This window comes from Mustela erminea, chromosome 19 (genome assembly GCF_009829155.1).
Source record: "Mustela erminea isolate mMusErm1 chromosome 19, mMusErm1.Pri, whole genome shotgun sequence".
Lineage (NCBI taxonomy): Eukaryota > Metazoa > Chordata > Mammalia > Carnivora > Mustelidae > Mustela > Mustela erminea.
The window spans coordinates 5,541,084-5,568,291 of NC_045632.1; the positions used below are offsets into that span (position 1 = coordinate 5,541,084).

Sequence of the window (27,208 nt, forward strand, 5' to 3'; positions counted from 1 at the left end):
CTAGCATTCCTCAAGTGGTGGTCTGATGGGAGAGGAAGATTCCAGGTTTACTTGACCCGACCCAGACATCGCACCAGGTGCCATTTGTTCTCTAATCTTCAGCTGTTTTGTATTAGGCAGAAAACTCCCGGCCTCAGCGGGACGTTCCTGGCTTTGCTGGGGACTATGTGCACTCAGAACACTGATTCCTTAAAGACCAGTCACATTCCAACACTCGTCCCCCAGAAGATTGGAGGTTAATGGTCACATAGGACTAGAATTCTTCCTTCACACCCCATGAATCTCTTTTCTTGTCTGTAAAATGGGGACAATAACAACTCCCAGCTTTGCACTGAAAAAATCAGTGAGATGCCGCTCTTTCGGCTTCACCAAGTGTTTGTTGAATGAACACACTTTATACTCATTTGTCAGAGGTAAAACTCTTTAATCTCAGACCACCCCTCCCAACTCCCGATCCCCACCCACGACTCTCTCCCCCCACACAAGGGCCGGAGAGCGAGGGCCCCTGCCCCCCACCTTGGGTGGACGAGGGCCCTTTAAGGCACCTGTGGGGGTTGGGGGGAGAGGGGCGGGAGCTGGTGCCGTCCTGGATGCAAGGACGAACTACGATTGGCAGGCTGTTATGGGATGGAACCAATGAGAGGGTGTCAGATGCAGGGACAGGATTGGGCCATCCCTGGAAGGGGGCAGAGGGGAACGTAGTCAGGACTCGGTCAGAAACGACCCCAGTCCCAGTAGTGTAAAGAACGTAAATTTAAGGCCGCAGGCCAATCCTGGGCACAGGAGGAAGGTTTGGCCACGCCCTCAGGAGTCTAGAGCCAATCAGGCGGGGAAAACCCAGGAAGGGGGGGAATGGCTACTCCCAGGATATTGGTTAAGCCCTTTGGGTTCAAGCCAATCAAATGAAGGAGTTGCCCATTCTCTAGGCCGAACAGGCTTGCCACTACCCAATCCTGGGGCTTTACTGTTCTCTTTCAACCATTGCCGCGCGGGCAAAGCCCTTGTTGCTAGGCAAAAAAACGACGGGTAACCCCTGCGAGGGATTTAAACTAGCCACGCCCCGATCTGGGAGCGACCCAATCCCTTAATCGAACGAATCTGTCGCCGGGCAAAGCAAGCGGCGACAGACCCAATAGGGAAACTAGATAGGTCCCACTCCTCGGCACGTGAGAGGATCGTGGAGGGAAGGACAGCAGGGATTGGGAGGGAGGGGGCAATCCCGGAGCCCCGGGGACCTGAGAGGCCGGTCCCGGGTCGGACTCGGATTGGCCGGCCCCGGGGGCGGGGCAGGGGTGTAGTGTGGGGCGGGGCGGACGCTGGGCCGGGAAGCGTGCTCCCCGAGCCTCAGTATTTCCGCTTCAGCTTCTGGAAGTCGCTGGTGTTGAGCCGCGGTCGCGGCAGGTCCCCGAAGACCTGGGTGTCCTCGGCCTCCCGCAGCACCAGCGCTCGCATGCTCGCCGCGATGCGGTCCAGGTCCGGCGAAGAGGGCTGCGGGACCGGGGCGGGGTCAGCGCCCGCTGCGGCCCCGCCCTCGCCCTCCCCAACTCCAAAGTGCCGCCAAAGTAGCACTTTGCCTACACCCACTAAGGCCCCTTACCCTGACTTGGTCCGCGTAAGATCCTCCTACCAAACTCAAAACACCACCTCCTCCATGAAGCCTTCCTGCCCCTCTCCTCCCCTTCTTGGCCTGACGCTATGTGCAAGAACAGCCACCTGTCCCATTGCCCTTCCAGTTCCTTCTTACACAAAGGAACTGTGCTGCTCTGGTGACCATCACTCTGCTGACCATCAAGGCTGTGTGCACTCAGAGAGAGTCATGTCTAAAGATTTGGGTTGGGCTTGGCACTGAGTCACGGGAACAATCAGGCCTCTGCCACCGGATAGCTGTCAACAAGCATTTCATCTCCTGAGGCTTTGGTCTCCCCTTTTAAAACGCGGGGCTGATGACAGAGCCTGAGACAATCAGCACAGTGATTGCTCAAGTACTGTCCACTACCATGCTGCCCGCGCTGTAGGGAAAGGATCCCTTTTCCGGTTGGCCTCCACCAAAGAGGGGCCCTGTCATCCTGTCTGCAGCCCCAGCAGCTAGTGCAATCTCCCTGATGGCCTGACGCCTTGAGCTGGGCCCAGCCTTCCCCAGAATGGGAGAGGCCACGGACAGAGGCTGGACCTCCACCCATTCAGAGACTGGCCAAGTGCCACCACTCAGGCCTCAAACATTGTTAACTGGGCTTCCCCCATTGGCAGTGCAGACAGCAGCAGCAGCAGCAGCAGCGGATAGAGGCTGCCACTGTGTGAATGAGCCCCCTGAGAGGCACCAAGGGGAAGGGGACCATGAGACCGCAGGGCCTCCACACTTGCCATCTGTAACTCCTTTCTGAAAGGAGGCTGTATTCCAATCCCAGCCCTGCCCCTCCCAAGCTGAGGTCTCGGGAAAGTCACAGATACTCCCTGTGCCTCGGGGAGGTTCAGGGCTAGGTTAGGAAGAGCCACCCAGGCCAGCCCATGAAGGCCAGAGGGAGGACTGGACGGGAGGCGGTGGGGGAGGGGCAAATTCCAGGAAGAGCCAGGAACATGCAGGGTGGGGACAGAAGGTGATCTAACCCCTCTGAGCCTCAGTTTCCCTTTCTGGAGGGGATATCAAAATATCCGTGTCTTGGCTGGAGCAAGTATTCTGTAAATGAAGCTGTTCCTGAAAACCCAGAAGAGACTTTCTCTGCAAGGCACTGGAGTACAATGCAAGGCTGCAGCTGTTAAACCTTTAGGGTTCTGGCCCAAAAACCTGCCTCAGGAGGTGGAGGGCAAGATCAATCCTAGGAAATGTGTCTTCCATCCCTGAGGGCTTCCTGGAGGAAGTGGCTCTGAGTCGTTCCCTCCACCCTCCTCTCCTCTCCTCCCCTTTGCTCCTCACCGGCCCATTCTCCTCATCCGATGACCGTGCTTCTGTCCTCTTCTCCTTGAAGGCCCAGACGGGCACGGACACAGGCAGGGACTTGGCATACTGCTGTGTGGGCAAGGCTGAGGCCGGGGGCACTGAGTAGGCTGGGGGGCCAGCAGGAGTCTCCTCACTCAGGCTGCCATCTGGGAGAGAGGGCAGACTTCAGTCTCTGCCCTTGCCTTCATCCCAGCACCCCCCAGGGGTGAGGACAGCCTGGGACTCTTACCGTCTGTGCTCTCGGGGTCCGACTCACAGAAGGGAGGCAGGTCCTGGAGTGTGGCATCCTCGTCCATCACAAAGAGCCCTGTGGGTGTTAGCAGCCCAGGCCAGTCAGGTCCCCACTACTCTTGGCTCCAGCCACCTCCCACCGCCACTGTCTCCCCACTCCTTGCATCCACCAGGCCCTTGCAAGCCACAGGGCCCCTGGAATTGTTCTCTCTGCCTCAAAACACCCTTCTCTTAGTTATCTGCCTGGTCATCCGCACAAATCCAGTTTCTGTTACACCCTCGGATGAAAGCAACTGGCTGAATATACATGAAATCCACACGGCATCTGGGATGAAGGACTCAAAATACCAACCGAGTACAAGACGATTATGATCCCTGTTTCACCGACGGGGACCAGGAGGTACAGAAAAGCTAAACCACTTGCCCCAAGTCTCCCACTTAATAACCATGTCACCGGGATCTGAACCCGGGCCACCTAGCTCTGAGGCTGCCCTGAACCCTATGCGGGTTTTCTCCAGTGAAGAAGCCAGCGTTAGTAGTAACGACAAATGAGTAAGTCCTGCTTACTGAGACCTTCCTGCAAACTCCTAATCACTCTTCAAAGCCCGAACGTTGTAGTCCAGTCTCTTCGAAGTATCCAGCCTCTGGATTCCCCTCTAAAACAGCCAGTGGCTTTTCCTTCTGGCCTCCTTAAGCGGTTGCCTATGCCCCTGTAACTCCCATCTTTGTTCTCACAAGCATTAGGCACCGCATGTTTGGAAACAATTCTTGTTCTGCTCAAGCTCCCAGCTCAGGTCCCGACCCCATGGGCTCCACAGGGCACTGCCTCCTGTCAGGACTACCAATTCCTTGGCCAGACAGGGAGTCTCCCCAAGAAAAGGGCCCAAGGGGCACCTGACTGGCTCAGTCAGTTAAGCATCTGCCTTCGACTCAGGTCATGATACCAGGGTCCTGGGATTGAGCCCCACATAGGGCTCCCTACTCAGCGGGGAGTCTGCTTCTCCCTCTCCTGCTCCCCCTACTTATGCTCACACTCTCTCTCTGTAACAAATAAGTAAATAAATTCTTTTAAAGGGGGGGGCGGGGCGGGCCTGAGTTGCTTTGTGTCTCTGTCTGGCACCTTCCAGCCCGGACCTGGCCCCAGGTTAACATGTAAGGATACAAGCTCGGAGAGGGGCCATGACCTGCTCAGAGTCACACAGCCGGGCACAGGCAAGCCAGCCCGCCCCCACAGGCTCTCAGTGATTGCGGGTGCCACAGAACACCTGGGTTCAGAGACAGGCAAGTCCCACCCCTCCAGGAAAACTGCCCTTGGAGGCAACTTGCCAAGCCAAGAGCCACCCTGCCCCGGTCTGTCTCACCTCCGTTGTCGCTGACACCCAGCCGCTCCCCAGAGGTCTCAGTCTCTGTCGGCTCGTCCTCATCTTCGTCGTCGTCCTCCCTGGCCAGGGTAGGCCGAGGTGGGCTCCGCGCAGGACTGGGTGGCTGTGGTGCTGGCGGGGGTGCGGGGGGCCGGGCAGCAGCGGCGGCCCTGTGGGCCAGGGCGATGTCGTGGAGGCAGCGGCGGGCGGCCTCGGCCAGAGCCCCACGCCCGTGGGCTGCATAGGCACAGGGGCCCGGGCGGGGCGGTGGGGGCGGCGCGGCAGTCAGCAGCACCAGCTCCGTGCCTGTCCGGGCCCGGAAGCGCTCAGCGGCCCCCACCACCGCCTCCCACAGCTCCTCGGGGCGCCCCGACGCCATCCACGCCCTGCAGAGCAGAGCAGGACAGAGAGCTGAAGCCCAGCAGATTGACTGCACAATCTACACCTGCCCCCAGGCGTCCACCTGCCCCTAGACGCCACTCTGATCCCTCCCGGCCACCTTGTTCCCAGCTGGGTTCACCCCCTTCCCCCAAATTCCTCCCCATCCGGACCTCCTGACTCCGTCCGTCCCCAACCCTCCAGCCCCATCCTTCCTGGTCCATCCAGTTTTCACAGCCCCAGTCCCCACCTTGGCCCTGCCTTGTCCAATACAGAACCACCAACCACATGTGACTAAGGAGCACATGAGATGTGGCAGGTCCAAGGGGAGCGGGACCAGGAGTACGAAATCCACACTGGTGTTTGAGGACTTCGTACAAAGAGGGAGGATGTCAAAGGTCTCAGTGGTAGTCTGACGTTGATCACACGTCGAAAACACGACATTTCAGACATAATGGCTAAATAAACTATGGTGGAAATGAATTTCATCTGTTTCCCTTCTACTTTTTTAATGTGGCTTCCAGGAGATTTGACATGACAGGCCCGGCCAGCACTCCTTCTGCTGGACCATGGTTCCCACCTCTTCCTGAACCTCTCAGCCTTCCCCTGCCCCTCCCAAGTCTCCCCAGCACAGAGTTGTGGCCGCTCAGCCTCACACACTTCCAGACTTCTGAGGCCTGAGGCCTACAATCCAGATCCCGTGTCCACCAGTTACTTGTCAGTCCTTCTCTCACCCTAGCGTGGAAGGAGCTTTCCCTCACCCCAGATCAGATCAGTCCCCCCTCTTTGGGCTACAACATCTGTGAATCCCCCCATTCTAGCACAGGGCGCTCTGGGGGAGGACTGTGTGGGTCCATCTCCGTCTCTGTCTCCCCAGTCACTGTGGAGCTGCCCGAGGGTGAGCCTGGAAGGCTGATCCCAGAGCCACCAGCCTTGCCCCACTCAGTGGCAGGCCTCAGAGAGCAGGGGCGGAGCTCTCTTTGCTGAGACTCCATTCACGAAGCTCTGTACTTCCGAAAAGACTGTTCTGCCAGTTCCTCTGGAAGTCATCCTGATCCCCCAGGACGGATCAGCTGATCCTGATTCTGATTCTGATCCTGATTCCTTAGATGCACAGTGCCCTGGGCTACCTCCATTCCAGCCCACTGTCCCTTGAGCTTAAGACAATCGTACCTCTGTCTGCCTCCTCCATCATATTGTGAGCTCCCCAAGGTCAAGATAAAAAGAGCAAAGGGTTGGGACGCCTGGCTGGCACAACTGGAAGAATATGCGACTCCTGATCTTGGGGTCATGAGTTTGAGCCCCACACTGGGTATAGAGATTACTTAAATAAATAAACAAACTTAAAATAAGAGAAAGAGAGAGATAAAAGAGCAAGGGGCACGAGGGCTGGATTCCTGCTATCTCAAACCTGCTGTGTGACCTTGGAGCACTCACTGGCGCTCTCTGTGCCTCATTTTTCTTCTTCCTGTAGAGTGGTTGAGCCAGGGTGGCTGGGAAGCTGAGGAGCCTCCTCAAAAAGGTAGGGGCACCCCCCCTCACTGGAGGAATCCAAGCACGGTTCTAGTCCAGCCAGGGTCATGTGTAGCCTGACTTCAATTTGCTGGCCCTTTTCAACTCCTAAGCACATAAGCCAGTGTTTGCTGAGCACTGACTCTGTGTAGGGAGCCCACATCTGTCATTTCACCTCCAACCTGACCCACTAAGGTGGGAGCTGTTCTCTTCCAGATGAGACAGCAAGGCTACAAAGCCCCTGCTGGAAGCCACAGGCAGCAAGAACACAACCAGCACTATTCGTGACAGACCCCAGAGCAAATTCACTCAGTGCTTCCCACAGGCCAGGCAGGGATGCCAAGCAGGTCGTCACCATTCTCATCCACCCTCTCCCCAACCCTACCATGGAGGGGCTGTTATCACCCCACTTCAGCTGCAAACCAAGGGCCAGGGAGATTCAGTATCTTGATTAGGGTCATAGGGCCAGAGAGGAGAGCCTGTTCTTAGCCCCAAATGCCATCTTGCCTTCCTTAGCAGGAAAGTTTTATGTCCAGATAGGGAAAATGAGACTCAGAGAGCCTCAGGGACTCGTCAGAGGGCCCAGAAGTTAAATGGGTCAGAGTAGGATTGACTCTGCTCTCTGCCTGACTCCAAAATCCAACAGAACTGAGAGGCGGCTCAGGGTCTCTCTCCCCTAGGAAACCAAGGCTCAGGGCATGGAAATGATTGACCCAAGGTCACACAGCCTGGCTGTGGAAGGCCTGGGGCTCTCACATCCCTGGGACATCAGGATGAACTCTCTGACCTAGATCTTAGGGTAGTTACAGGACTGAAAAGATTGAAGTGGGGAGAGTGGGAGGGAGGGTCTCCCCGCTGTAAGGAGGCCTGGGCAAACAGGAGGAGGGCAACTCACGCCTCTCTGCGAAGGCCTGAGGGCTCTCTGGAGTGAGTTCTCCAAAAGTAGAGTGGCCAAGACCAGGGAAGACGCCACCCTTCCAGCTGCTGGAGGAAGTCCTGTATCCTCTAAGGAGCTCAGAGATGGATGGAGGGTTCCCCAGCCCCCCAAACTGAGGACTTTAGGATTAAGGAAAAGTGAGGCTTGTCCCCCGCAGCAAGGGGAGGGGAGAGCTAAAGTAACTGGCCTCTTAATATGAGACGAGGAGGTGAACTGAAGAAAATGACTCTAGGAAGAGGTGAGGAAGGAAGCGAAGTCCGCCAAAGAATGAGGGATGCTAGTGAAGCCCCCTTCCAACCACCTGTCAAACTGGCAGGGCCTCCCACCCCCCCCCCCCAAGTGGGAGAAACTCGAAGATGCCCTCCCCATCCACTACTCCGCGTAGCCGGGGGAAAGATGAACGTCTGGGCATTTCCTTGACCTCCTCCCCACCTCGGCCGGGGGTCCGGGAAAAACCCACTTCTCTAGGAAGAAAACAGGAAATCCCGCCCAGGTGGGGGCCAGGACCGGAAGTCCCGCCTTTGGACGGGTGAGGGGCGCCCCGAGTACCCCCAGAGCAACCCCCAGACCCTGTGGAGATGGTCCACGACCAAGGCAAGGATCCTCTTGGGTCTGGAGACCGGAGGATAAGGCTGTCTAGGTTTTGCCTTGGGTCAGACACGACGGTTCCCGCGGGCGACCCCTTTCCAGCGCTGAGCGTAGGGTTGCTGGAAGATCTCTGCCCTCTGATCTACGCAGGCCATACCCCTCCCACGAGCGGCTCGCCCTCCCAGCGCCCCTCTCCTCTGGACGGCCAAATCCTCCCCACACCGCGGTTCACAACGCCGCCTCCACTCACGTGCCCGTAGCCAGCATGGCCGGCCCGGCGCCGTCGCCGCCCTCAAAAGACATGGCGGCGCCTTGCGTCACTTCCGTGCGGCTGGCCCGCCTCCACGCTGCATACTCCGCCTCCCTCATTCGGCCGCCCGAAACCAAAATGGCCGTCATCGGATCACAGTGGGGCAATGACGACAGCGGGGTGCCCATAAGAAAGATGGTGAAGGAACGGCTTCAGCTTGCCCGGAAACGAGCCAGAACCATTTCGATTTGCTCCCAATACGGCCGTCACTACGTGCCTTCTCAGGACCACAGTAAACTAAGGCCAGCGACCTGACGTCCCTTACCCATCGTCGACCTTTTCCACAGAAGTGGAGGAAAGCAGTGCCCATTAACGACATGGTGTCGCTTGCCCAAAATGTATATGGATTCTCCCTCCAACTTATCCCCTTTCAGCACCAAAGTGGGGAAAGATCCAAAGGCAACTTTTTTTGCTTCGGTTTGCCAGGCTTCAATATGGCGGCTCAGGCCACCGCCTCCCGACGGTGACTCAGGAATTCAACGGGGTCGGCTTCGTTCCCGGGGATACTGACGGCTTCATCCCGTTAACCCAGGTCCCTCGGCACCTCTTGTGACGTACACCTCCTCTCACCTTCTTTTCCTTTACCCGTTTCTTTTCCAGGACCTCTATGTCGCGCCCCTCAGGGAGATGGGGCATTGTTAATGCCCCGCATTAACATGGCCGCAGCAGACAGGCTTTGGCCGTGCCCTCGAGCAAAATGGCATCTCACTGGCTTCGATGCCAGTACACAATATGGAGAAAGAAGCCGGTGTTTCGGCGAGAGCTTGGGCGAGGAGGTGGAGCCCTCGGAGCCTCCCCCTTGTTTACTTCGTGGCGGGGGAACAGCATTGCGCTTGCGCACTCTTGCTGGCCTGCTCCACCTTCGCCGTCTGCGCCATGTGACTTACACACTCGTTGTTCAAGTTCAGCCACCCCACTCTGAAAGATGGTTACATCCACTCCTGTTCTAGAACAGGCAAGGGCGCTACCACTGCCCAGGCTTGAGGGGGGTCTCCTATCCGGATGTGACAGCACGATGACCCGGAAAGGGAGAGGGCCGGAGGAGTGGGACCTCGGCGGCGACTATGGAGGGAGCCGGTTACAGGGTAGGCAATGGAAACGCGTTCTTATCTTTCTGTGGATGCGAAGCGACGCCCTCCGGTAGTCGGCTTCGCCCCAACGCCCTGCCCGGGCTCTGGGAACCCCGCTGAGCCTTAGCGAACACACCGTTCGTTTACAAATGCGCTGTCACCCTCTCCTCCACTGCCCTAGGTTAGACGCTTACCTTTTAGCCCCGCCCCGTGGGCGGCCGGGAAGTGCTTGTGGGCCCCGCCCCCTTGAGTCTTCCTGCGTGTGGGTCCCGCCCCTCACTGGTTCTGTCCCCAGGTGGTGTTTGAGAAAGGTGGCGTGTACTTGCACACCAGTGCTAAGAAGCACCAAGACCCGGACTCCCTCATCGCTGGCGTCATCCGCGTTGTGGAGAAGGTGGGCCGGAAGGGAGCAGGGCTCGGGCAGGCCCAGAGCCGGTTGGAGGCGGCATCTGGAGGCGAATGGTCTGGAGGTCCCAATGGGACTGTGGGAAGGCAGGGGGTGCGGACTGGAGCGAAAGAAGGGGCTTTGTAAGTCTGAGGGGCCAGAGGAGGGAAGAAGTCTGGAAATACGACTTGGGGAGATTGGGGGGGGGATGTCTCTCTAAACCCTCTTTTTTTCTCAGGACAGTGATGTCCTTCTGCACTGGGTTCCGGTAGAAGAGGCTGGGGATTCCACCCAAATTCTCTTCTCCAAGAAGGTAGGCTTTCCTCCCTTCCCCTTTCTCTACTTGTTTTTTCCCAGGTTGGGGCAGTGGAAGACATTTGAAGAACCTGGGTGTAATATCAGACTTACTCTTGGAGCATATGTGATCCTGCTTGGGGTCTAGGCTCTCTTGGCCCCTTGGTTTTCTTTTCTCTGTGAAGTGGGGCTGAAGGTGCCCATTTGAAAGAAAGCAGACACCATGAGATTCATAGCGGTGGGGAGGCAGCCCCCTCAACCCCTTTCCTTTTTGGGAGAGCCCTGTGATGCTGCAGGAGGTCAACACAGCCAGTGGATTCAGGTTTCACGGGCTCTCAGTCCACAAGAACTTGAAGGGGTGTGGCATTTCCCCAGGAGCGGAAAGTATACTTTCTAGGGCTTCTTCCTACTCTCCGTACCAGACTTTGCTCTTTTCATTATGAGAGACTCCTGAGGCTTTTATTAGAGATTGTTACAGACTTTTCATCACCAGGCCCTGTGCTGGGACCCGGAGATGAGTTTACCCCAGACCCTGCCTCAGTCTTCACACTCATTCTATTTTGGGAAACTGAGGCACAATGATTGGAAGCCCCTTTTGTAAGGTCAGAAAGCTAGGAAGTGTTGGAACTGGGGTTTGAACCTGGACTCTGTGGTTTCAAAGGCATGCCCCTTTCTGGAGGGAGCAGGTATTAGCGCTGAAACTCAATGATGAGAAGGGGGCAAGAAGGTATTTCAGGGACAGCAGGAGGAAGAGCATTTCAGGATATAGGAGGAGATGGGATGTCTCTGTAGAGGGGGGTTTGCTGGGATGGTGGTTGGGCTTGAAATGCACAGCTGAGAAGCTTGGACTGTGTTCTGGAGGTCCCCGGGGGAACTATGGGAGGAGAAGGGTGTGGATGTGGAAAGCTCCGTTGGGAAACCCATGCGGGGGATGGGCAGAAGGCCAAATGGAGGGAGGATGGAGGCTGGGAGGTCAGGGAGGTTAGAATGATGGGTCAGGGAGAGAGAAGGAAGCCTCACCTGGGGCAGTGGGGCTTTGAATAACCTGGGAGTGGGTAACAAATGGAAATTCCAGAATTCTGCTGAGGAACACCTGGCTTCCCAGGGTTGAGGAAGAAGCAACCAGCATTTTGCATTTTTCATCAGCCTCACAGGCCAGCTGAGTGCCTTTCTTGAAAATGTGGCTGTCCTCCTCCATCCTCTCATCCTTGATTAACAGATACCCACTGAGGCAGGCTTCAGTGGAAAAGGCACGTATGCACACAGGATACAAGGAACACAAGGCTCCAAGGAACACAAAATCAGGCTGGTGACAAGTTCAGGAGACACATTTTTTCCTCTCCTCTCACAAGACACTCGGGCGAGATGGAGCTGCTGGCCTTGGCTGGCGATGTCATGGCCTAGATCACTGAGACCCTCCTGTGCATGCCCTGGTCACCTTTAGATGACTCGTTCAGCTGCATCTCCTTTTAAGGCAGGAAGAGGGGGGCGAGCAGGGTGCCAGTCACATCTTTTCTGCTCATTGGGAAAAGCAAGACATTTCCCAGACACTCTGCATCAGCGAGGAGTTGTTTTCGGCTGTGTGGGATAGAAACAGAAGTGACAGCAGCTTCACCTGCATAGAAGCGCCTGCCTCTGCGGTTGAAAAGGCCATGTGTCACCACCAACCTGGCTTCCTTCCAGCATTGCTCTGCCATCCTCACAGCTGCCTTGTGGTCCAAAAAGGCTTCTGGAGCTCCAGTTTTTTGGGACTGGTTTCGCTCCCTGTGTTGCAGGTTGACTGAGGAGCTCTGTTCGTCGTGATTGGTCAGGGAAGCATGCTGCTAGAGCAGCTACATTCCTTGTGGCAGGGGGCAAGAGCTCTTCCCTGGCAGTTAAACAGTCCATCCTGGAAGGGGTACCTCACAGTCCCCTGGTCAGAGCCAGCTGCATGGCTACACCCAGCCATGCGATCCTGCTGTGTGCCCAAGAGGTAGAGGGCTGCAAACGCTGGCGGAAGGCAGTGTTGACTCTCCTTATGTTATGTAAACGTTGGTGAAATATCCCATTCACCCCACAAGACACGGGATGGCTTTGCTGGGGCTGGCTCAGCAGCCTCGTGGACAGGTGTCTCTGTGACTCCCCTCATGGCCCTAGTTGGCTGTCAGAGCTCCAGATACAGTGTTCTCCTTCCACAGCCTTCAAAGACTGGCCTGAATAGGGTGGTGGTCACTTATGTAGGTGCCCTTTTTTATCAGGAATTTTCCTCCTTTTAAACTCTTCAGAGGTGGCATCTTGGCTCCCACTGGCCAGAGACAGATCCACAAGGAAGGCTGAGAAAGCAAACAGTGGGAGGCTTTGTTGTGGGAGGGGCTCTGTGAACCTGGAAGGAGCAGAGAAACGGCTTTTGGGTGGACTCATTGTCTGGGTCCTTCAACAAGGACCCTCGTGCAGGGTTTTATTGCGGGAGTCCTGGGACACTCCAGTTACTTTCAGCAGAAAGGGATTCAAGGCGGGCCAGTAGAGGCTTGGCGAATTTGTACGAGAGCTGGCAGAACAGGACTGACCCTGTAGAACTGACCTGCCCGGGGAGCTGCCACCACCTCTGAAATGAGGGCAGTGGGGAGAGATCATCGTGGAGCCTGTGGAGACCCAAGAACACTACCACCCGAGCTGCCACCCAAGGGCAGGAAGCCACTGGGCCCTCACCAAGCCAGTGACTGGGCGCTGGGACACAGAGCTAGCCACCTCCTCCACCCTAGTCACCTCTCTGTGCCGCAAAACAGGAGCCTCCCCCGTCAGCACCCACCCTGGGAGTGGCAAGAAGTTACCCCTGCCTCCTTCCTGCCTTCTGCCTCCGCCTTGTGGTGTGACCCGTAGCTGCAAAGGAGTCTGGGAAATGTAGTTTTCGCCTTCCAGCCTCTGCCTGACAGAAAGGCATACACTAGCCCATGAAAGGGACTCCTAGCCTCTGCAGCTCTCTCCCTGTCCTTCCCTACGGCCTGTGGCCAGCACTGTTGGCTGACTGCACGTCGTCTGCCTCAGTTTCCCTATTTGTTTACTGGGGCTGCCTTCCAGGGCAGCCTCGGGGCTCAGATCTGGAAACCCTCAATCCGCAGCGCCTCACTCTCTTCTCTTCCTTTCCTCTCCCAAGGACGTCAGTGGGGGTGATTCCTGCACCTCTGAGGAGGAACCGACCTTTGACCCTGGCTATGAACCCGACTGGGCTGTCATCAGCACTGTGCGGCCACAGTCTCGTCACTTAGAGCCCACCAGAGGTAGGCTGAGCCTGGGCCCCTGAGGGGCAGGTGGAGACACGTCTTACCTCAGTGGTCAAGGCTCCACAGACTTTGCTGGCCATAGTCAAGGTGACTGTCCGTTGCTGGCCTTCCAGTCTCAGGCGCGTGGATCGGGGTGCAGCGCTGTCCCCGGCCCAGGTTCCGCCTGGCAGGGTCTATGGGGTTTGCAGTCTGGCTATCTCTCCGGGCTCCTGGGTGGGTTGTGGGCACCCCCGCAGGAATCCTCTGCTTGTGAAGGTGTCCAGGCTGTGGCGGTGACAGTTGTGGGGTGAGAGAGTGATTTGGGCTATTCTGGAGTCCTACAAGGTTCTGGGGGCACCAGAGGAGGCATCCGGCCCCTCCGGAGAATGGAGAAGCCTTCCAGGAGGAGGTGATGTCAGCCCCTGGCCCTGGGGGACACCTGGGAGTTTTCTCCCAGCAGAGAAGGTAGCCATGCAAGGCCAGAGGCCCTGGGTGTGTTTAGGACACTGGAGTGTGGGGCTTGGAGTGAAGGAGAGGCTGGAGATGAGATGTGCGGGGGGGCAGGAGATGGACCTCAGGGAACTGCCACCAGGTTAAGAACACAGTCTTTGCTCTGAGGGCCACAGGGAGCCAAGGGAAATTTTCGAGCAAGTCAGTCGTGTTTCCAAGGAGACGTGGCTCCCCATGGAGATCTGCGCTGCCTCTGCCTCCCCAGGCCTGCTCCCAACATGTGCTCTTCCCCAGGTGCAGAGCCCAGTTCCCCTCGCGGCTCCTGGGCCTTCTCAGTGAGTCTCGGGGAGCTCAAGTCCATCCGCCGGTCCAAGCCGGGCCTCAGCTGGGCCTACCTGGTCCTGGTGACCCAGGCTGGGGGCTCCCTGCCTGCCCTGCACTTTCACCGAGGGGGGACCCGCGCCCTTCTCCGGGTCCTCAGCCGCTACCTGCTGTTGGCCAGGTGAGCCTTTTCCCAGCATCGGGCCTTTGTGGCAGGCCCTGGCCCCCTGCGGCTGCAGCCTGGCCCTTCAGGGCTGTGAAGCAAATTTAAAGGTAGACAAAGGGGGCGGTGCCTGGGTGGCTCAGGCCAGGATCCCAGAGTCCTGGGGCTGAGTCCCGCGGCAGGCTCCCGGCTCGGCAGGAGGCCTGCTTCCATCTCTCCAACTCTCTCTGCTTGTGTTCCCTCTCTCACTGTCTAATAAATAAATAAAATATTTTTTTAAAAAAAAAACAACAAATAAAGGCAGATGAAGGGAATCAGCTGATACATGTAATCACAAAGCCAACGTGTGGTTTGATTTCAGGCAGGACTTAGGTCCTGGAACTTAGGAAGAATTGCTCTTTTGCCCTCTTAAGTTTGTATTGTTCTCCAGAGATCCCTTAGCAGCCCTGGTGACCGAAGCAGCTCCTTCCCCAGCAGCATCCCGGAGCTGCCTCTCCCTGGCCTGTCCCTAAATCAGTTCCTGTGGGAAGCAGGAGGGCCTTGGCCCTCAGTGGCCAGCCCTGGGTTGTGTGTCCACCCCTGGGGTCCAGCTGTAGGTCAGGCTGTAGGTGAGGGACTCCCCAGGGGCAGTTGGACTGAGAGAGGGAGGGGACGCACGTGGGGCCCTCTGCCTGGGTGTCACCACATTGCCCCTCCTCAGCTCCCCACAGGACCCCCGCCTCTACCTTGTCTTCCCCCACGACTCCTCGGCCCTCTCCAGCTCCTTCCACCACCTCCAGCTCTTCGACCAGGACAGCTCCAACGTGGTGTCTGTGAGTGTCCCACTGACCAGCCTGGCCCCTGTGGGCAGGGAGGGGCGGACCGTACTGGGTGAGGAAGGGGGGGTGCAGCTGTGAGCACCCTGTTGGCCCTGTCCGCAGCGCTTTCTCCAGGACCCCTACTCCACCACCTTTAGCAGCTTCTCCCGTGTGACCAACTTCTTCAGGGGAGCCCTGCAGCCACACCTAGAAGGGGCCTCCCCTGATCTTCTTCCACCCCCTGATGACGAGCCGGAACCTGGGTTTGAGGTCATTTCCTGTGTGAGTATCAGGTGGACCCTCCTGTCTTCTGGCTGTCACCTGGGCAGGTGACTAATTCCCTAGGCCTCCTTTTCCCCCAGAACGGGGATGATACAGCACCCCAGTCATAGATCGCATGAGGAGGGGCTTTGAGGAGAGTGCTTAGAGCCTGTGTACCTATTTCCTGTTATTGTGGGGGGAGGGGAGCTTCCTGACATGAGGTGGCTTTGGTACTGAACCCTGGGGTGGGGTGCTTCCCACCCTGCGGGTTAACTGCCTGTGGAGCTAACCTGCAGGTGGGCGGGGCTGGGGAGGGTGTGGGAGGCCCTGAGCTCACCGGCCTTGTGTCACACAGGTGGAGCTGGGGCCGCGGCCAGCCGTGGAGCGGGCACCTCCACTCACCGAGGAGGAGTGGGCCCACCACGTGGGCCCTGAGGGCCGCCTGCAGCAGGTCCCCGTGCTGAAGGCCCGCATCTTCTCCGGGGTGAGGCGCTGGCTGTGTGCTATGGGGTTGGGGAACTAGGTAGGGCTTGCGGGTGGCCATGGGAGGCCCCTCTGAGCCGCCGGCCCCACTCTGTCCCCCAGGGTCTGAGCCCTGGCCTGAGGCGCGAAGCTTGGAAGTTCCTCCTGGGGTACCTCAGCTGGGAGGGCTCAGCTGAGGAGCACAAGGCCCACATGCGCAAGAAAACGTGAGTGAGAGCCACTGCGGCCACCCCAGCCGACCATGTCCCCCATTCCAGCACGATACCTGGCCCATCACAGGTGCACTGATGGGCTCGCTCCGCAGTCGTCAGTCATGAGCCCACCACGTGCTGGGCACCCGCCGTCACACATGGAGATGGCAGTAAGCAGGCAGGCTCGTCCCCCGTGGGCATCAGTTTTTGTTCCAGCAATATAATGTCATAGCTGTCGTCACTCTGCAGCCGGTTTCCTTACCCCGGGGGGCCTGCTTCTCATTCCTGGTAAACTACACGTTGTGCCCCTGCTGCGTGTCCTGGTTCCCCGCCCTGGTGCTCTCTGTCCAGTGGGGATGACAGACTGAACAAAAGCCCACAGTGGGGTCCCTGGCTAGCTCAGGAGAGTGTGTGGCTCTGGACCTTGGGGTCATGAGTTTGAGCCCCAGGGTGGGGGTACAGAGCACTTGAAAAAAAAAAAACTTTAAAGAAAAGCTCACAAGGATGTTGTGTGTCATGAGAGATGTCAGGAGTGGCACAGGGCAGGGGGAGCGGTGGCCAAGATGAGTAGGTGGCCTGCTTTGGTGGCCTCATGTCTCACCTGCCCTTTCCTCGCAGGGATGAGTACTTCCGAATGAAGCTGCAGTGGAAATCCGTGAGCCCTGAGCAGGAGCGGAGGAACTCACTGCTGCACGGTTACCGCAGCCTCATCGGTAGGCTGCTGGGCAGGGCTGGGGTGCAGACATGGCACACAGCGGGAAGGGTAAAGGGAAAGCTCTTGCCTCCCTAGGAGTAGGGATGATGTCATCTTCCGTGGAGAGATGGGATGGGGCAGGGAAAGGGAGCCAGACTCCTTGGGTTCAAATCTGCTGCCTACTTGCTGTGAGATCTTGGCAACTGATTTTGCCTCCTTGGGTCTCAGTTTCCTGTCTATGGATGGTTCAGTAACCGTCGGTCGCTGGGAGGCTGTGGCGATCTGGCAAGAGGCAAGCATAGTGCCTCATTCAAGGGTGCTTGAGGTGGTTTCCGGACCAACTCACACCTGCCTGGGGTCTGCCGAAGGGAGGAGCGGGGGCTGGTGCCCGTGGCCAGGAGGGACGGGCCCCCACAGCATTCTCACTTTCGCATTCTGCGCCCTGTGTTCGCAGAGAGAGATGTGAGCCGTACTGATCGGACCAACAAATTCTATGAGGGTCCCGAGAACCCAGGGCTGGGCCTACTGAATGACATCCTTCTCACCTACTGCATGTACCACTTTGACCTTGGTGCGACGCCAGCCCCGGGGGGCACTAGGGGCCAGGCCTTCCCTTGGGGGCTGCTGGGGGCCTGGGCTGGGCCCTGACCTCCTATCCCCCCCACCCCTGTCCAGGTTACGTCCAGGGCATGAGTGACCTCCTCTCCCCGATCCTCTACGTCATTCAGAATGAGGTGGATGCTTTCTGGTGTTTCTGTGGCTTCATGGAGCTCGTGGTGAGGCCCCAGGCAGGCGCGGAGACAGGCCCCTCAAAGGATGGGGGTGGGTGTCTGCTTCCTCATGTGGCCCGCCCTCCCTCCCGCAGCACGGGAACTTCGAGGAGAGTCAGGAGACGATGAAGCGGCAGCTCGGACAACTGCTGCTGCTGCTGCGGGTGTTGGACCCGCAGCTCTGCGACTTCCTGGGTGAGTGTCTCTGCGGGCAGGCAAGGGCGGGGGGGGGCGACCCTCCCTTCCTCCACCCTTCTCCACCCCCCACCGCCAGTCTCTGGAAGTGGCCACGGACGGGCTCCAAGACGTTTGGTCCTGATCTAGACAAGGGAAACATCCCTGCAAAAGCCAGAATGCAAAATTGCCATGTAAAAGCAGGATTGTGGTTTAGAGCGATCTTCAGCGAGTCCCTGTCCCAGGAGTGGGACCTGCAGGTTTCCTGCAGTCCTGTGCTTGGCAGATGGGCCTGGGGCCTCAGCATGGCCACTTCCGGGGGTGCTTGGACACCAGCCGCCCAACTGTGCGGCGATCTGTCTGAACTATGTACAAGAACAGATTTAACCTGTCCTGCTGGACACTACGGTTATTTGCAATTTTGCATTATGAGGAGTATCATCTGGATAGTTCCTTTAGGCTAAATTCCAACAAGTGGCATTATATTCTGGGCGATATTTTTACGGCTTTTGAAATGTTCCCATCACTGCTTTCCTGGAAATTCTTACTAGCTGATGTTTCTGCTAGCCGAGTCTGTGAGAGTGTCCATTTCCTCGCACCTCCACCAGCACTGGGTATTGATAGCTTTTATTTTTTCCCTGAGTGTCCTGCATCCCTTTTATGTGATGTTGGGGCATGGAATTCGCTCACCTCATCTGGAGCCTGGAAGGCAGGATGGGAAAGCTTCCTGTTGACCCAGAGCATTCTTGGCTCAGCTCCGAAGCCTTCCCATGCTAGGCACGAGTTACTTGCCTAGACTAGTAGAGATTCCTACAGCCAGGATAACTTCTTAAGAGTCTCGGGCTGACCAGCCTGCACACTGTGAATTAGGAGGGGATTGGAATGGAGTTTGAGCTTGTTCTTTGTGGAGCACCACCCCTCCCACCACTGTCTTCCTCCAGATTCCCAGGACTCTGGCTCCCTCTGCTTCTGCTTCCGGTGGCTGCTTATCTGGTTCAAGAGGGAATTCCCCTTCCCAGATGTCCTTCGGCTGTGGGAGGTGGGCCTGCCACTGTGGGTGGGAGGGCAGAGAGGAAAGAGAAACCAGTCAGCTGTCCTGGGCTGGGATGTTGGTGGGAAGTGGGCAGGGGGTAGGGCAGACCTCGGTGGGACTTCAGGCAGAGGCTCGGCCATAAACACCTCGCTCTGGCTCTCCTAGGTGCTGTGGACAGGGCTTCCTGGTCCCAATCTGCACCTGTTGGTCGCCTGTGCCATTCTGGACATGGAGCGTGACACCCTCATGCTTTCTGGCTTCGGCTCCAATGAGATCCTCAAGGTGAGGCCCTGGCTCCTTCCAAGTCCCCCTCCCTGCCCGTCCTGACCTCTGTAAGCGGATATGTTAGCTGAGGTGTGAACTCCGTGGAGGCTGGCACTGTGCCTGTGCCACAGGACCTTGGGGTAGTAGGTACTTCAAATAGGATTATGGAAAGTATGGTTGGCTAAGTGGTGAGCACCATAGCCAGGAGACCTGGCTTGTTTTTCTCCTCTTCCATCCCATCCCTGGCTCCCAACAGTGCCCTCAGAGTGCGGCCAGCCCATGAGGGGGGGACCTGCCCCTTCCCCAGTACATGAACGCGAGGCAGGGTCATGGGGAGAGCTCAGTGTCCTTTCCCTTGGTTGTATCCTGCCTGTGGCAAAAGGTCTGAAAGGACATGACCTCCCCTTCCCCTCAGCCCCCAGCTCCACCCAGTCTGTCTTTCCTCCGTTGTATCCCCAGCACGAGGCACAGAGTGGGCACTCGGGCGGTGGTGGTTGAGTGCTGGCCCGCAGGAAGGCCGGCCTGACCCACCCCCTCCCACAGCACATCAACGAGCTGACCATGAAGCTGAGCGTGGAGGACGTGCTGACGCGGGCGGAGGCCCTCTACCGGCAGCTGACCGCCTGCCCAGTAAGTCTGCCCCTCTCCCACCAGCCTCCCCCCTGCCCCCCTCCCTCAGGGGATAAAACTACTGACTTCTTGCCTTTACCCCCACCCCTCCAGGAGCTGCCCCACAACGTGCAGGAGGTCTTGGGTCTGGTGCCCCCCACAGAGCCCCAAAGTCCCTCACCCCCTACCTCTCCACTGCCTCTCTCACCCACTGGGGCCCCACCGGCCCCACCGCCCCCCGAGGACACAGCCCCGCAGCCCGACAGCAGCCTGGAGATCCTGCCGGAGGAGGAGGAAGAGGAAAGCGCAGAGTCCTAACCCCCCCAGGGCCGGCTGGCCCACCCAGCACAGGCACTTTATCCTGCTCTCCAAGTTTGGGGAGGAAGGGTGTGAATGGGGCGGCCTTCCCGCCATTGCCTCCCGTGCCCTCCCAATGAGCTGATTTGCTTACATGGACACTTCTTGTGTCCAGTTGTCCTCGTGTAGGTGGAGGAAGGAGGCTGCCTCTTTGGCATGGACCCCCAGGGGTAGGGGGTGGTGGCTCGTGGTACCTTTTGGTCCTGCGGTGGAGCCAACACCTCACCACGTGATCCTGATCCAGCCAATGAGACGGAAGAGGAGGCCCCCCTGTGGGCCGGTGGAGGTAGTGCCCTGACCCCTTCCTGGATCTGGGGCTTTTGGAGGAGTGAGGATGTGGTGCTGGGGTATGGCCGCCCCCAGTGCTGTGCGGGGACACATCCCGGACATAACCGAGATGGAAGGACCTGCAGAGCTGTTAAGACGCTCTGGAGACTCTGCTTACCAGCTTCTTGTTAAATAAACTCGTGTTTAACCTACTGTCCATCGTGCTTTCTGTGATTAGCATCAGGACTCCCATCTGTTTCGTGACATCCAGAGTGGACACTGTGATTACCATTTCCCAGGGGCGCAAAGCAGTTTCGTTCCTGTCCGCCTTCCCCAGTGGAGCCCCGCCGCTCAGGGAGAAGTAGGACAGCTTCTGGGGATTTTAGAATAGGCGCACCCTTCTACCGCGAAGGCTAATGGCTTTGCTCCATACAACCGGGGAAGCAACTGAACCCAGGGAGTGGGCAGGACCACAGGGCTTTTTCTGAAAATACTTTTAATGCTCGGGTCTCTTGTGGGTGGTGTGCCGAGCAGTTATCCCGTGCGCAGCCTGGGCGTGGGTGGCACCGCCCTTTTCGAACTCGCAGCGGGAACGGCTGGGCACCAGGCGCACTACGCCCTCCTCGGTGTCGCTCTCGACCATCATGTGCCCCTCTCGGCTGTTGATCAACACCGCAGCTCGCAGCGCCGACTTGACAGCGGTCTCCACCCAGCCGTGCGGGTAGGCCGTATGCTCACCGGCGAAGTAGATGCGGCCGTAGGGGACCGCCCAGTCGTAGTCTGGCCCCTCGTCCTTGTCTTCATGCCAGAGCAGCGGCGGCTGCACCACGAAGCCGCCCTGGCTATGCGGGTCCTCCGCCCAGCGTTTGACGATGCCGCTGCCGTCCCACAGCCGGTACACAATCGGCCCGTGCAGCGCCGCCACGTCGTCGAGCGCCACGCGCATCGCGTCTTCCGGGCGCAGGCCGGCGAACGAGGCCGCAGCGTCCGACCACGTGTACGAGGCCAGCAGCAGCGCGCCCTCGCCCGGGGGCGGGTAGAATATCACGCGCGACGGGCGGGCGGTGCTCGAGTGGCCGCCTTCGATGTGCTCGTCATGCCAGAAGGGCCGGCGGAAGCTCAGGAACACTTTGGTGGCCGGCACGTAGTGCAGCGCGCGCAGCGCCTCCTGCCGCCTCCGAGACAGCGGCGGCGAGAAGGTAATGCGCTGCAACGCTGGGCCGCTGGCGGTCAGCAGCACCACGTCGGCGGTCATGGCCTTCAGACTCCGGGCCCTGCGCGAGCTGGCGATGTGCACGCGCACATCGTGCGTACCCTGCGTTATCGCCACGACAGGCGCGTGCAGCAGCACCGGCCCGGACAGCGAGCTCAGCAGCGCTCGCGGCAGCAGGTCCCAGCCGCCCACGATGCGGCTGTACCTGCAGGCAGGGCGGGAGCATGAGCCCGGGGCTCGGACCCTGCAGCTCCTCGTCTGCTCCTCCCTGCGGGACCCGCCCCCCCTCCCCTCCACACCGCCCCGCGCACTCCCGGGTGGGCGTTTTAGTTTTTGGCAGCAGGTCCCCTCTTCTCCCGCCCCTTCTCGGAGGCCCCGCCCACTCCCTTACGGGCCTTTCACCTGCCTGCTCCTCGCTGACCCTGCCCACTCATTACCCCTGCCCTCGCCAGTCCCCGACGTCCCCCAAGGGCCAGGGAGCAGAGATGTGTCCGAGCTCGGCACCGCCCCCCTTCTCCTCTGGGCCACGCCTTCCTCCGGGAATCATTCCTACCCAGTTCCTCCCGAGGACCCGGGATGAAGAGGCGAGTGCGGCAGGACACAGGCGCCCCTTCTCGTCCTCCCACCAGTCCCGACCCCACCCAACACTGACGGTCCCGCTCGCCCGGTTCCTCGCGCTCCCGGGTCCCGTTGGCCCCGCCCCTGCCCGCAGGCCCCGCCTCTCACCTGAGCCGGTCGCTGAGGCAGCTGTGGGCCCTTAGGGCCTCAGCGAAGCTGAGATAGAAGAAGCCGTCTTTGGACATCACGTCTCCCAGGAGCCGCACGGCAGGCTGGCTCAGGTTCCCCTCCCCGAGAAGGTATTCCTGCAGGACCGGTGCACGCCCAGGTCAGGACCCAAGTGGGCTGCACCCGCCGGCTCTGGCCTCAGCCCTGTGGTCGTCCCTCCCAGGCTGAGCATCTTGGTTCCCTGATGTGACAGTGAACTTAGTACGGTTCTCTGAAGCTCAGGGATCCAGTCCCTGCTGTTGTGACAGATGAGGGAAGAAAGCCCAGAATGGGAGCGTGTGCTGAACCCGGGGTCAGGCAGGGTTCCCACCTTCTGACTCCAGGGCTACCGGCCAACGGGCACCCTCCTTGTTCGGGTTTCTCAGCAACGCTGAGGCCCCCCACTTACCAGGAGCGTGTGTTTTTCAAACTTCTTCATTGCCTTTCTGCAGCCCAGTGTCTTGAGATCTTTGAGGGCCTGTGGTGGGACAAGAGGATGACGCTGAGCTCCAGGGGCAGGACCGCAGAGGCCAGGTTGGTGTGCAAACCCAGGGTCTCCTCCTGCACCTGCACCTGCCCCTGCCAGCCATTTGCCACTCCTGCTCAGGCCACCTGGTCTTTGCCCATGCTGTGCGCTCGGCCTTGCCCTCCACTGAAATCCACTGTCACCACTCTGTAAAGTCTCCCCAAGTTGTTACTGCCCCTTCCTGCCCCAGCCTCAGCCCACCCTCACGGTGTCACGCTCAGCCCCACTGGGCACGGTTTGTTCTGCATCTGTCCCTAGCCTATGAGTCACTGCTGTATCCTGCTGGTGCTCAGTGATTGTCACCTGGATGGCTGTGGGCACAGACAGAAGCAGAGTCCCTTCTGCCACCCGTCAGCCCCGAGGGGCTTAGTCACTGGTTTCTCTCCTGCCCAAGGCCCTCTGGTGGCTCCCCAGTGCCCAGAGCCCCAGGGCTGTGCCCTCAGCCGGCCCCTCGGTCACCATCTCTTAGGGCAGCTCCAGTTCTGCTGCACTATATACAGGGCCCAGTGCGCCCCCCCACCACATCTGCACCGCTGTACGGTTCCCCACAAGCGGCCACCCTTTACCGTGCTGTTCAAGTCTCTTTCCTTCCTGACAGCCCTGTTTCACCTTAGCCCTCTTCACTGTCCACCTGGCTTCTCTCTCGTGTCCAGGGAACTCCCCAAAGTATGTGCCCCTTCACTCACTCATCATTCACCTCGAGTCTCCTTAGGCTCCGTGGACAGTGCCAGGCCACAAAAATGGCCTCAACTCAGTGCCCACCTTTGTCCCAGAGGGGAGACAGACAATTAGGAGCTCCCAGAGGAGGCCAAGTCCTGCTCCTCCCTGAGGGCACCAGGGAAGACTTCCTGGAGGAGGGAGGTTGGAGCTCGTTCTTGGGGGATGAGCAGGGTTCGCTGGGTGGGAAAGGGAAAAGGCCTTCCAGGCAGGGCAGGAAGCAACAGCAAGCAAGGGCATGGGTGCAGAATGGTGCAGGAGCACAGTGGGTACGAAGGAGGAAGGAGCTTGGGTGTTTGGGGCACCATGAGGACTTTGGGGGTAACAAAAATTTCTTGGAGGCTGGAACAGGTGGGAGAGACCAAGACATTCAGGGCTTGAACCTAAGGCTAAGGCACTGGGGAGCCACTGGGGGCTGTGAGTAGGGGATGAGCAGGGTGAAGGTCCAGGGTAAAGGATGAAATCTGAGCTGGGGCAGGGGCTGTGGGGACACAGAGGTGGGAACAGTGCAAGTGCTCAGGGGGCAGGAAGGATGGGGCAGGGGGCTACTGATGGTGGAAGGGAGAGGGAGGGAGCTAAGATCTCACCTGGGGGTCTGCCTGCCTGGGACTGGGGTGCAGGTGATGGGGCCATTATGAGAGGGGAGAACACAGGACCATGAGTGGGATTAGGGAAAGATGCTGAGCTCAGTGGGAGCTGCCAGGGGTATGGGTATGGCCATACCCGGGGTATGGCCAGGGGGGCACAGACAGAAGTCTGGGTCTCCAGAGATGGATGGGGAAGATCCTTGATCAGCAGATCAAAGTTTAAGCCAAAGACTTAAAGGGGAGGCTGTCAGGACTGTGTGTGTGTGTGTGTGTGTGTGTGTCTGTGTGTACAGGGGTCAGAGACCAAAGGCTGATGGCGCTCTGGGGACGCGCAGCATTTACGGGAAACCACAGTTTCGCCAGCAGACAACGGGAGGAATGAGAGACACAAACAGCCAGGCTGGGAGGAGGCTGGGCAGAGGCAAGAGGGGCCCGGCCGCAGGCCTCCGGCTGCCTACCCGGTTGAGAGCCATCTGGTAGATCTCTTCGGGTGAGTGGCCCTTCTCCCTGGGGCGCAGCTTGTAGCCCAGCTTCTCGGGCATCTTCTCTACCACGTAGTTCCGCAGCTTCAGGTTGTTCACTTCTATCCACGTGTTCTCATCGTACTGAGTGAATTTGGTCAGGTTGAGCCCTAGGCTCTTGCAGAGCTCGTGGAGGATCCTGCAGGAGATGGAAGGACTGGTGAGGGCCAGGCACAGCGAGTGTGTGAGCCGGGGGGAGTCGGGACCCCTCTCTGGGGCTCTGGGGCTCTGGGGATGGGCACCAGGCTGCAGTGCGGCTAGAGTCAGGGTCCTGGGTGGGGGGGGCCTGGAATGAAATGGGAGCAAAGCTCAAGGCTGGACGGCTGCAGGTGTGGCGATTCAGGTCTGTGTCTGGAGCAGGGGCTGGGTTTCTCTGGGGCGGAAGTGGGACTGGGGACAGAGTTCAGGTTGGGGAAGGGATAGGTTAGGGTCTGGAGGTCTGGCTGGACGTGGTGGGGCTGGAGATGGGAGATCCTGAAGTTAGAAGAAGTACAGAGGGGGAGGTGGAGTCTTGATGCAACTTGATTGGGGGCTTAGGTTTGGGGTCAGAGTTGAAGTTCAGTCTGGCCCTGGATTAGGGATGGAGTTGGAGATCTGGCTGAGTCTGAGCATAGCTGTGGGGCTGTGGGTGGCCTCAGTGCGCGCCTGGCTGCCTGGTCAGTCCTTACCTGTGTGAGCTGGGCATGCGCATGGCTCCCAGCTCCCCAATCCAGCCCGTCTTCCGGTCCCGGTAGGTGAAGATGCGGCCCCCGATCCTGTTGTCTGCTTCCAGGATGGTGACCTGAGGGACAGAGGGGACAGCAAGCAGGGCCCTTCAGCTCCTCCCACTGAGCCCCCATCCCCAGCCATCCATCACCATCCAGGGCAGCACAGACCTCAACTAGAGAAGGACCCCCCCCTTTTTTTTTTAAGATTTTATTTATTTATTTGACAGACAGAGATCACAAGTAGGCAGAGAGGCAGGCAGAGAGAGAGGGGGAAGCAGGCTCCCTGCTGAGTGGAGAGCCCAATGCAGGGCTCGATCCCAGGACCCTGAGATCATGACCCGAGCCAAAAGCAGAGGCTTTAACCCACTGAGCCCCCCAGGAGCCCCTAGGACCCCCTTCTTTATAGAGAAATGAGAGGAGCTGGGAGAACAGATGTCAGAGCAAACATGTACCATATGACACTCTAGACTACAGCAGGAGACAACAAGCCAGATTGCAAAGGGACTTCCCAGCTCAGAGGGTGGGGAGATTTCCTGCAGGCACAGAGATCCTGGCAGAGCCCATTCTCATTCTCGGATTTCAGTGACGGGGCAGTGGTTAGATCTCAAGGGTCACTTCTCTTTGAGTGGAGTTTCCATCTCCAACAACACAAACTCCCCTCAGGAGGTCGGAGGACATTCAGAGGGAATTCCCTCAGGAAAGTGAGAGAGCAAGACAGGGAAATCAAAGGCCTCTCAGCCTCCCTCTGGGTTCCACTCCCCAGACCAAGGGGCAAAGCATAGCTCTTCTCCCCACCTCCTACCAGCCCCGTAACAGGGATGTGGCCAGGCCCCTCTACCCAGGACTCTCAGCCCGCAGCAGGAAAGACTCAAGGCAGACTCCAAGCAGCCCTTCTCACCTTGTGTCCCGCATCACTGAGCACCTTGGCAGCTACCAGCCCAGCTGCACCAGCACCAACCACAATGACCCTCTGAGGCTTGGAGGTCCGATTGAGGCCCAAGGTCACAACCTTGAGCAGCACCTCATAGTCAGGATCATGCATACATTTTTCAAAGGGATCCTGGCTGTGGGAAGTCTTCCAATCCAGGGAGGCCTCCAGGCTGAGGAAGAAGGAGACCAGGACGAGGAGGTACCGGGCTGGAGGTAGGAAGGACGGGGACAGTGCGCAGATCAGTAGGCTTGTGTGGGGGGAAACGTGGGCTCCGTCCCCCTGTCCCTGTGCCCCTTCCTTTGCTTACTTACCTAATGAGGCCATAATTCGTGGTGGGAGATGGTGTCTAGTTTGGAGGGGAGGCAAGGGTCACTGTGACAGGGGGCCTGGCCGCCCCTATGGCCTCATAGCTCTGTCTGTCCCATCTATCCGCCTCCTGTTCTGTACTCACCTGTCTGCCCTTTGGTCCCCCTCCCTGCACTCCTTTCTCTTCTCTGTTCCCCTCTCCTCTGTTCTCCCTGTCTCCAAGTGTCTGTTTCTGGGGGTCCCAGTCTCTGCAGCCTCCTCTCTACCTTGGCTCTCCAAGCAGCAGCACCTCTGTCCTCTGTCGCTCCCACTGGTCTGCCCCGTCCCCCCTGGCCTGTCCTTAAAGGAGCTGAGCCCCGCCCTCCCCTCCCTCTGGGAAATCTGTGGCAGGGGAAACGAAACCACTTTCCTGGGTAGTAGGGTCAGGTGCTCAGGGTTTAGTTGAAGCTGGAGGGAGTGGGTGTTGGGGAAGGGGGTTGAGAGAAGCAAATCAGTCTATTTTCTTCCTCTTGCCCCAAATAGTTCTGGGGTCGTTGGAAGGCCAGAAATAAATGCTCAGGTAACCATGCAAAGGGGGCCTGGTCTCAGGATCCCTGCGTCTGCCCTTGGGGCATGTTCCCTGTGACAGCCCCCAAGTCCTTCTGTGTGTCAGTTGTCGCTGTGCCCCAAAGGGCCCTTGCTGGCTCCAGTCCCCTCCCACAGAGCCGCTCTGAGCCTCAGTCTCTGAGGCCGGCCTGCCCGGGTCCTGAGCCTGGTGCCTGCGCACACGGTTCTGGTCTGCAGCTGTCAAGTGGGGGCAATTAAGTGTGGGTAGAATTAGGCAGTGAGTTCAGGTCCGGCCTTGTGAGCAAGCACCTGGGT

General features: G+C 58.7%; 3 protein-coding genes across 15 annotated transcripts in view; 1 reads left to right on the plus strand and 2 right to left on the minus strand.

The window, feature by feature from the left end:
* Positions 1-400: 400 nt before the first annotated feature.
* On the minus strand, positions 401-9,535 carry AKT1S1 (AKT1 substrate 1). 6 transcript variants are annotated; one of them, XM_032325272.1, is made up of 5 exons: positions 9,517-9,535; positions 4,528-4,913; positions 3,165-3,242; positions 2,912-3,081; positions 401-1,488 (listed from the first exon to the last, which is right to left on the minus strand). In XM_032325272.1, the coding sequence occupies exons 2-5, from the start codon at positions 4,904-4,906 to the stop codon at positions 1,345-1,347; spliced, it is 771 nt and encodes a 256-aa protein (XP_032181163.1). In that variant the 5' UTR covers positions 4,907-4,913; positions 9,517-9,535; the 3' UTR covers positions 401-1,344. The 6 variants fall into 6 exon arrangements, with proteins under 6 accessions (XP_032181163.1, XP_032181161.1, XP_032181158.1 ...); XM_032325270.1 differs by lacking the exon at positions 9,517-9,535 and adding an exon at positions 8,823-8,969; XM_032325267.1 differs by lacking the exon at positions 9,517-9,535 and adding an exon at positions 8,193-8,465.
* Positions 9,132-20,272, plus strand: TBC1D17 (TBC1 domain family member 17). 3 transcript variants are annotated; one of them, XM_032325248.1, is made up of 18 exons: positions 9,135-9,337; positions 9,618-9,716; positions 9,946-10,020; positions 13,135-13,258; positions 13,985-14,192; positions 14,875-14,986; positions 15,095-15,253; positions 15,588-15,716; positions 15,818-15,921; positions 16,525-16,619; positions 17,055-17,171; positions 17,276-17,376; positions 17,466-17,565; positions 18,486-18,583; positions 18,743-18,859; positions 19,385-19,471; positions 19,565-19,801; positions 19,923-20,272. In XM_032325248.1, exons 1-17 carry the CDS (start codon positions 9,317-9,319, stop codon positions 19,766-19,768), a joined length of 1,950 nt encoding a protein of 649 aa, XP_032181139.1. In that variant the 5' UTR covers positions 9,135-9,316; the 3' UTR covers positions 19,769-19,801; positions 19,923-20,272. The 3 variants fall into 3 exon arrangements, with proteins under 3 accessions (XP_032181140.1, XP_032181139.1, XP_032181138.1); XM_032325247.1 differs by having other exon boundaries at positions 9,136-9,337; positions 19,565-20,272; XM_032325249.1 differs by lacking the exons at positions 19,565-19,801; positions 19,923-20,272 and having other exon boundaries at positions 9,132-9,337; positions 19,301-19,399.
* Positions 20,273-20,553: 281 nt separating this feature from the next.
* Positions 20,554-27,208, minus strand: part of IL4I1 (interleukin 4 induced 1) — a 37,142-nt gene continuing 30,487 nt past the window's right edge. For 2 of the 6 annotated variants that reach the window (XM_032325251.1, XM_032325250.1), the window contains exons 4-9: positions 26,009-26,247; positions 25,072-25,184; positions 24,341-24,542; positions 22,462-22,530; positions 22,014-22,150; positions 20,554-21,492 (exon numbers count right to left, since the gene is read on the minus strand). In XM_032325251.1, coding sequence (XP_032181142.1) covers positions 20,571-21,492; positions 22,014-22,150; positions 22,462-22,530; positions 24,341-24,542; positions 25,072-25,184; positions 26,009-26,247 — 1,682 coding nt within the window. In that variant the 3' untranslated portion in view covers positions 20,554-20,570. Of the gene's footprint in view, positions 21,493-22,013; positions 22,151-22,461; positions 22,531-24,340; positions 24,543-25,071; positions 25,185-26,008; positions 26,248-26,352; positions 26,678-27,208 lie in introns of those variants that run through there. The other 4 variants (XM_032325255.1, XM_032325253.1, XM_032325256.1 and 1 more) reach the window with 4 other exon arrangements.

What these genes read in the sequence shown, in the direction of transcription:
- AKT1S1 (XM_032325267.1), bottom strand. Translation starts at nt 8,380, where the DNA reads ATGGGCACCCCGCTGTCGTCATTGCCCCACTGTGATCCGATGACGGCC. An exon ending in GGGTGTCAGCGACAACGGAG is followed by an intron (nt 3,243 to 4,527) that starts GTGAGACAGACC and finishes TAACACCCACAG; the next exon opens with GGCTCTTTGTGATGGACGAG. An exon ending in CGGATGAGGAGAATGGGCCG is followed by an intron (nt 1,489 to 2,911) that starts GTGAGGAGCAAA and finishes CCGGTCCCGCAG; the next exon opens with CCCTCTTCGCCGGACCTGGA.
- TBC1D17 (XM_032325248.1), top strand. Translation starts at nt 9,317, where the DNA reads ATGGAGGGAGCCGGTTACAGG. An exon ending in CATGTACCACTTTGACCTTG is followed by an intron (nt 17,172 to 17,275) that starts GTGCGACGCCAG and finishes ACCCCTGTCCAG; the next exon opens with GTTACGTCCAGGGCATGAGT. An exon ending in GCTCCAATGAGATCCTCAAG is followed by an intron (nt 18,860 to 19,384) that starts GTGAGGCCCTGG and finishes CCCCTCCCACAG; the next exon opens with CACATCAACGAGCTGACCAT.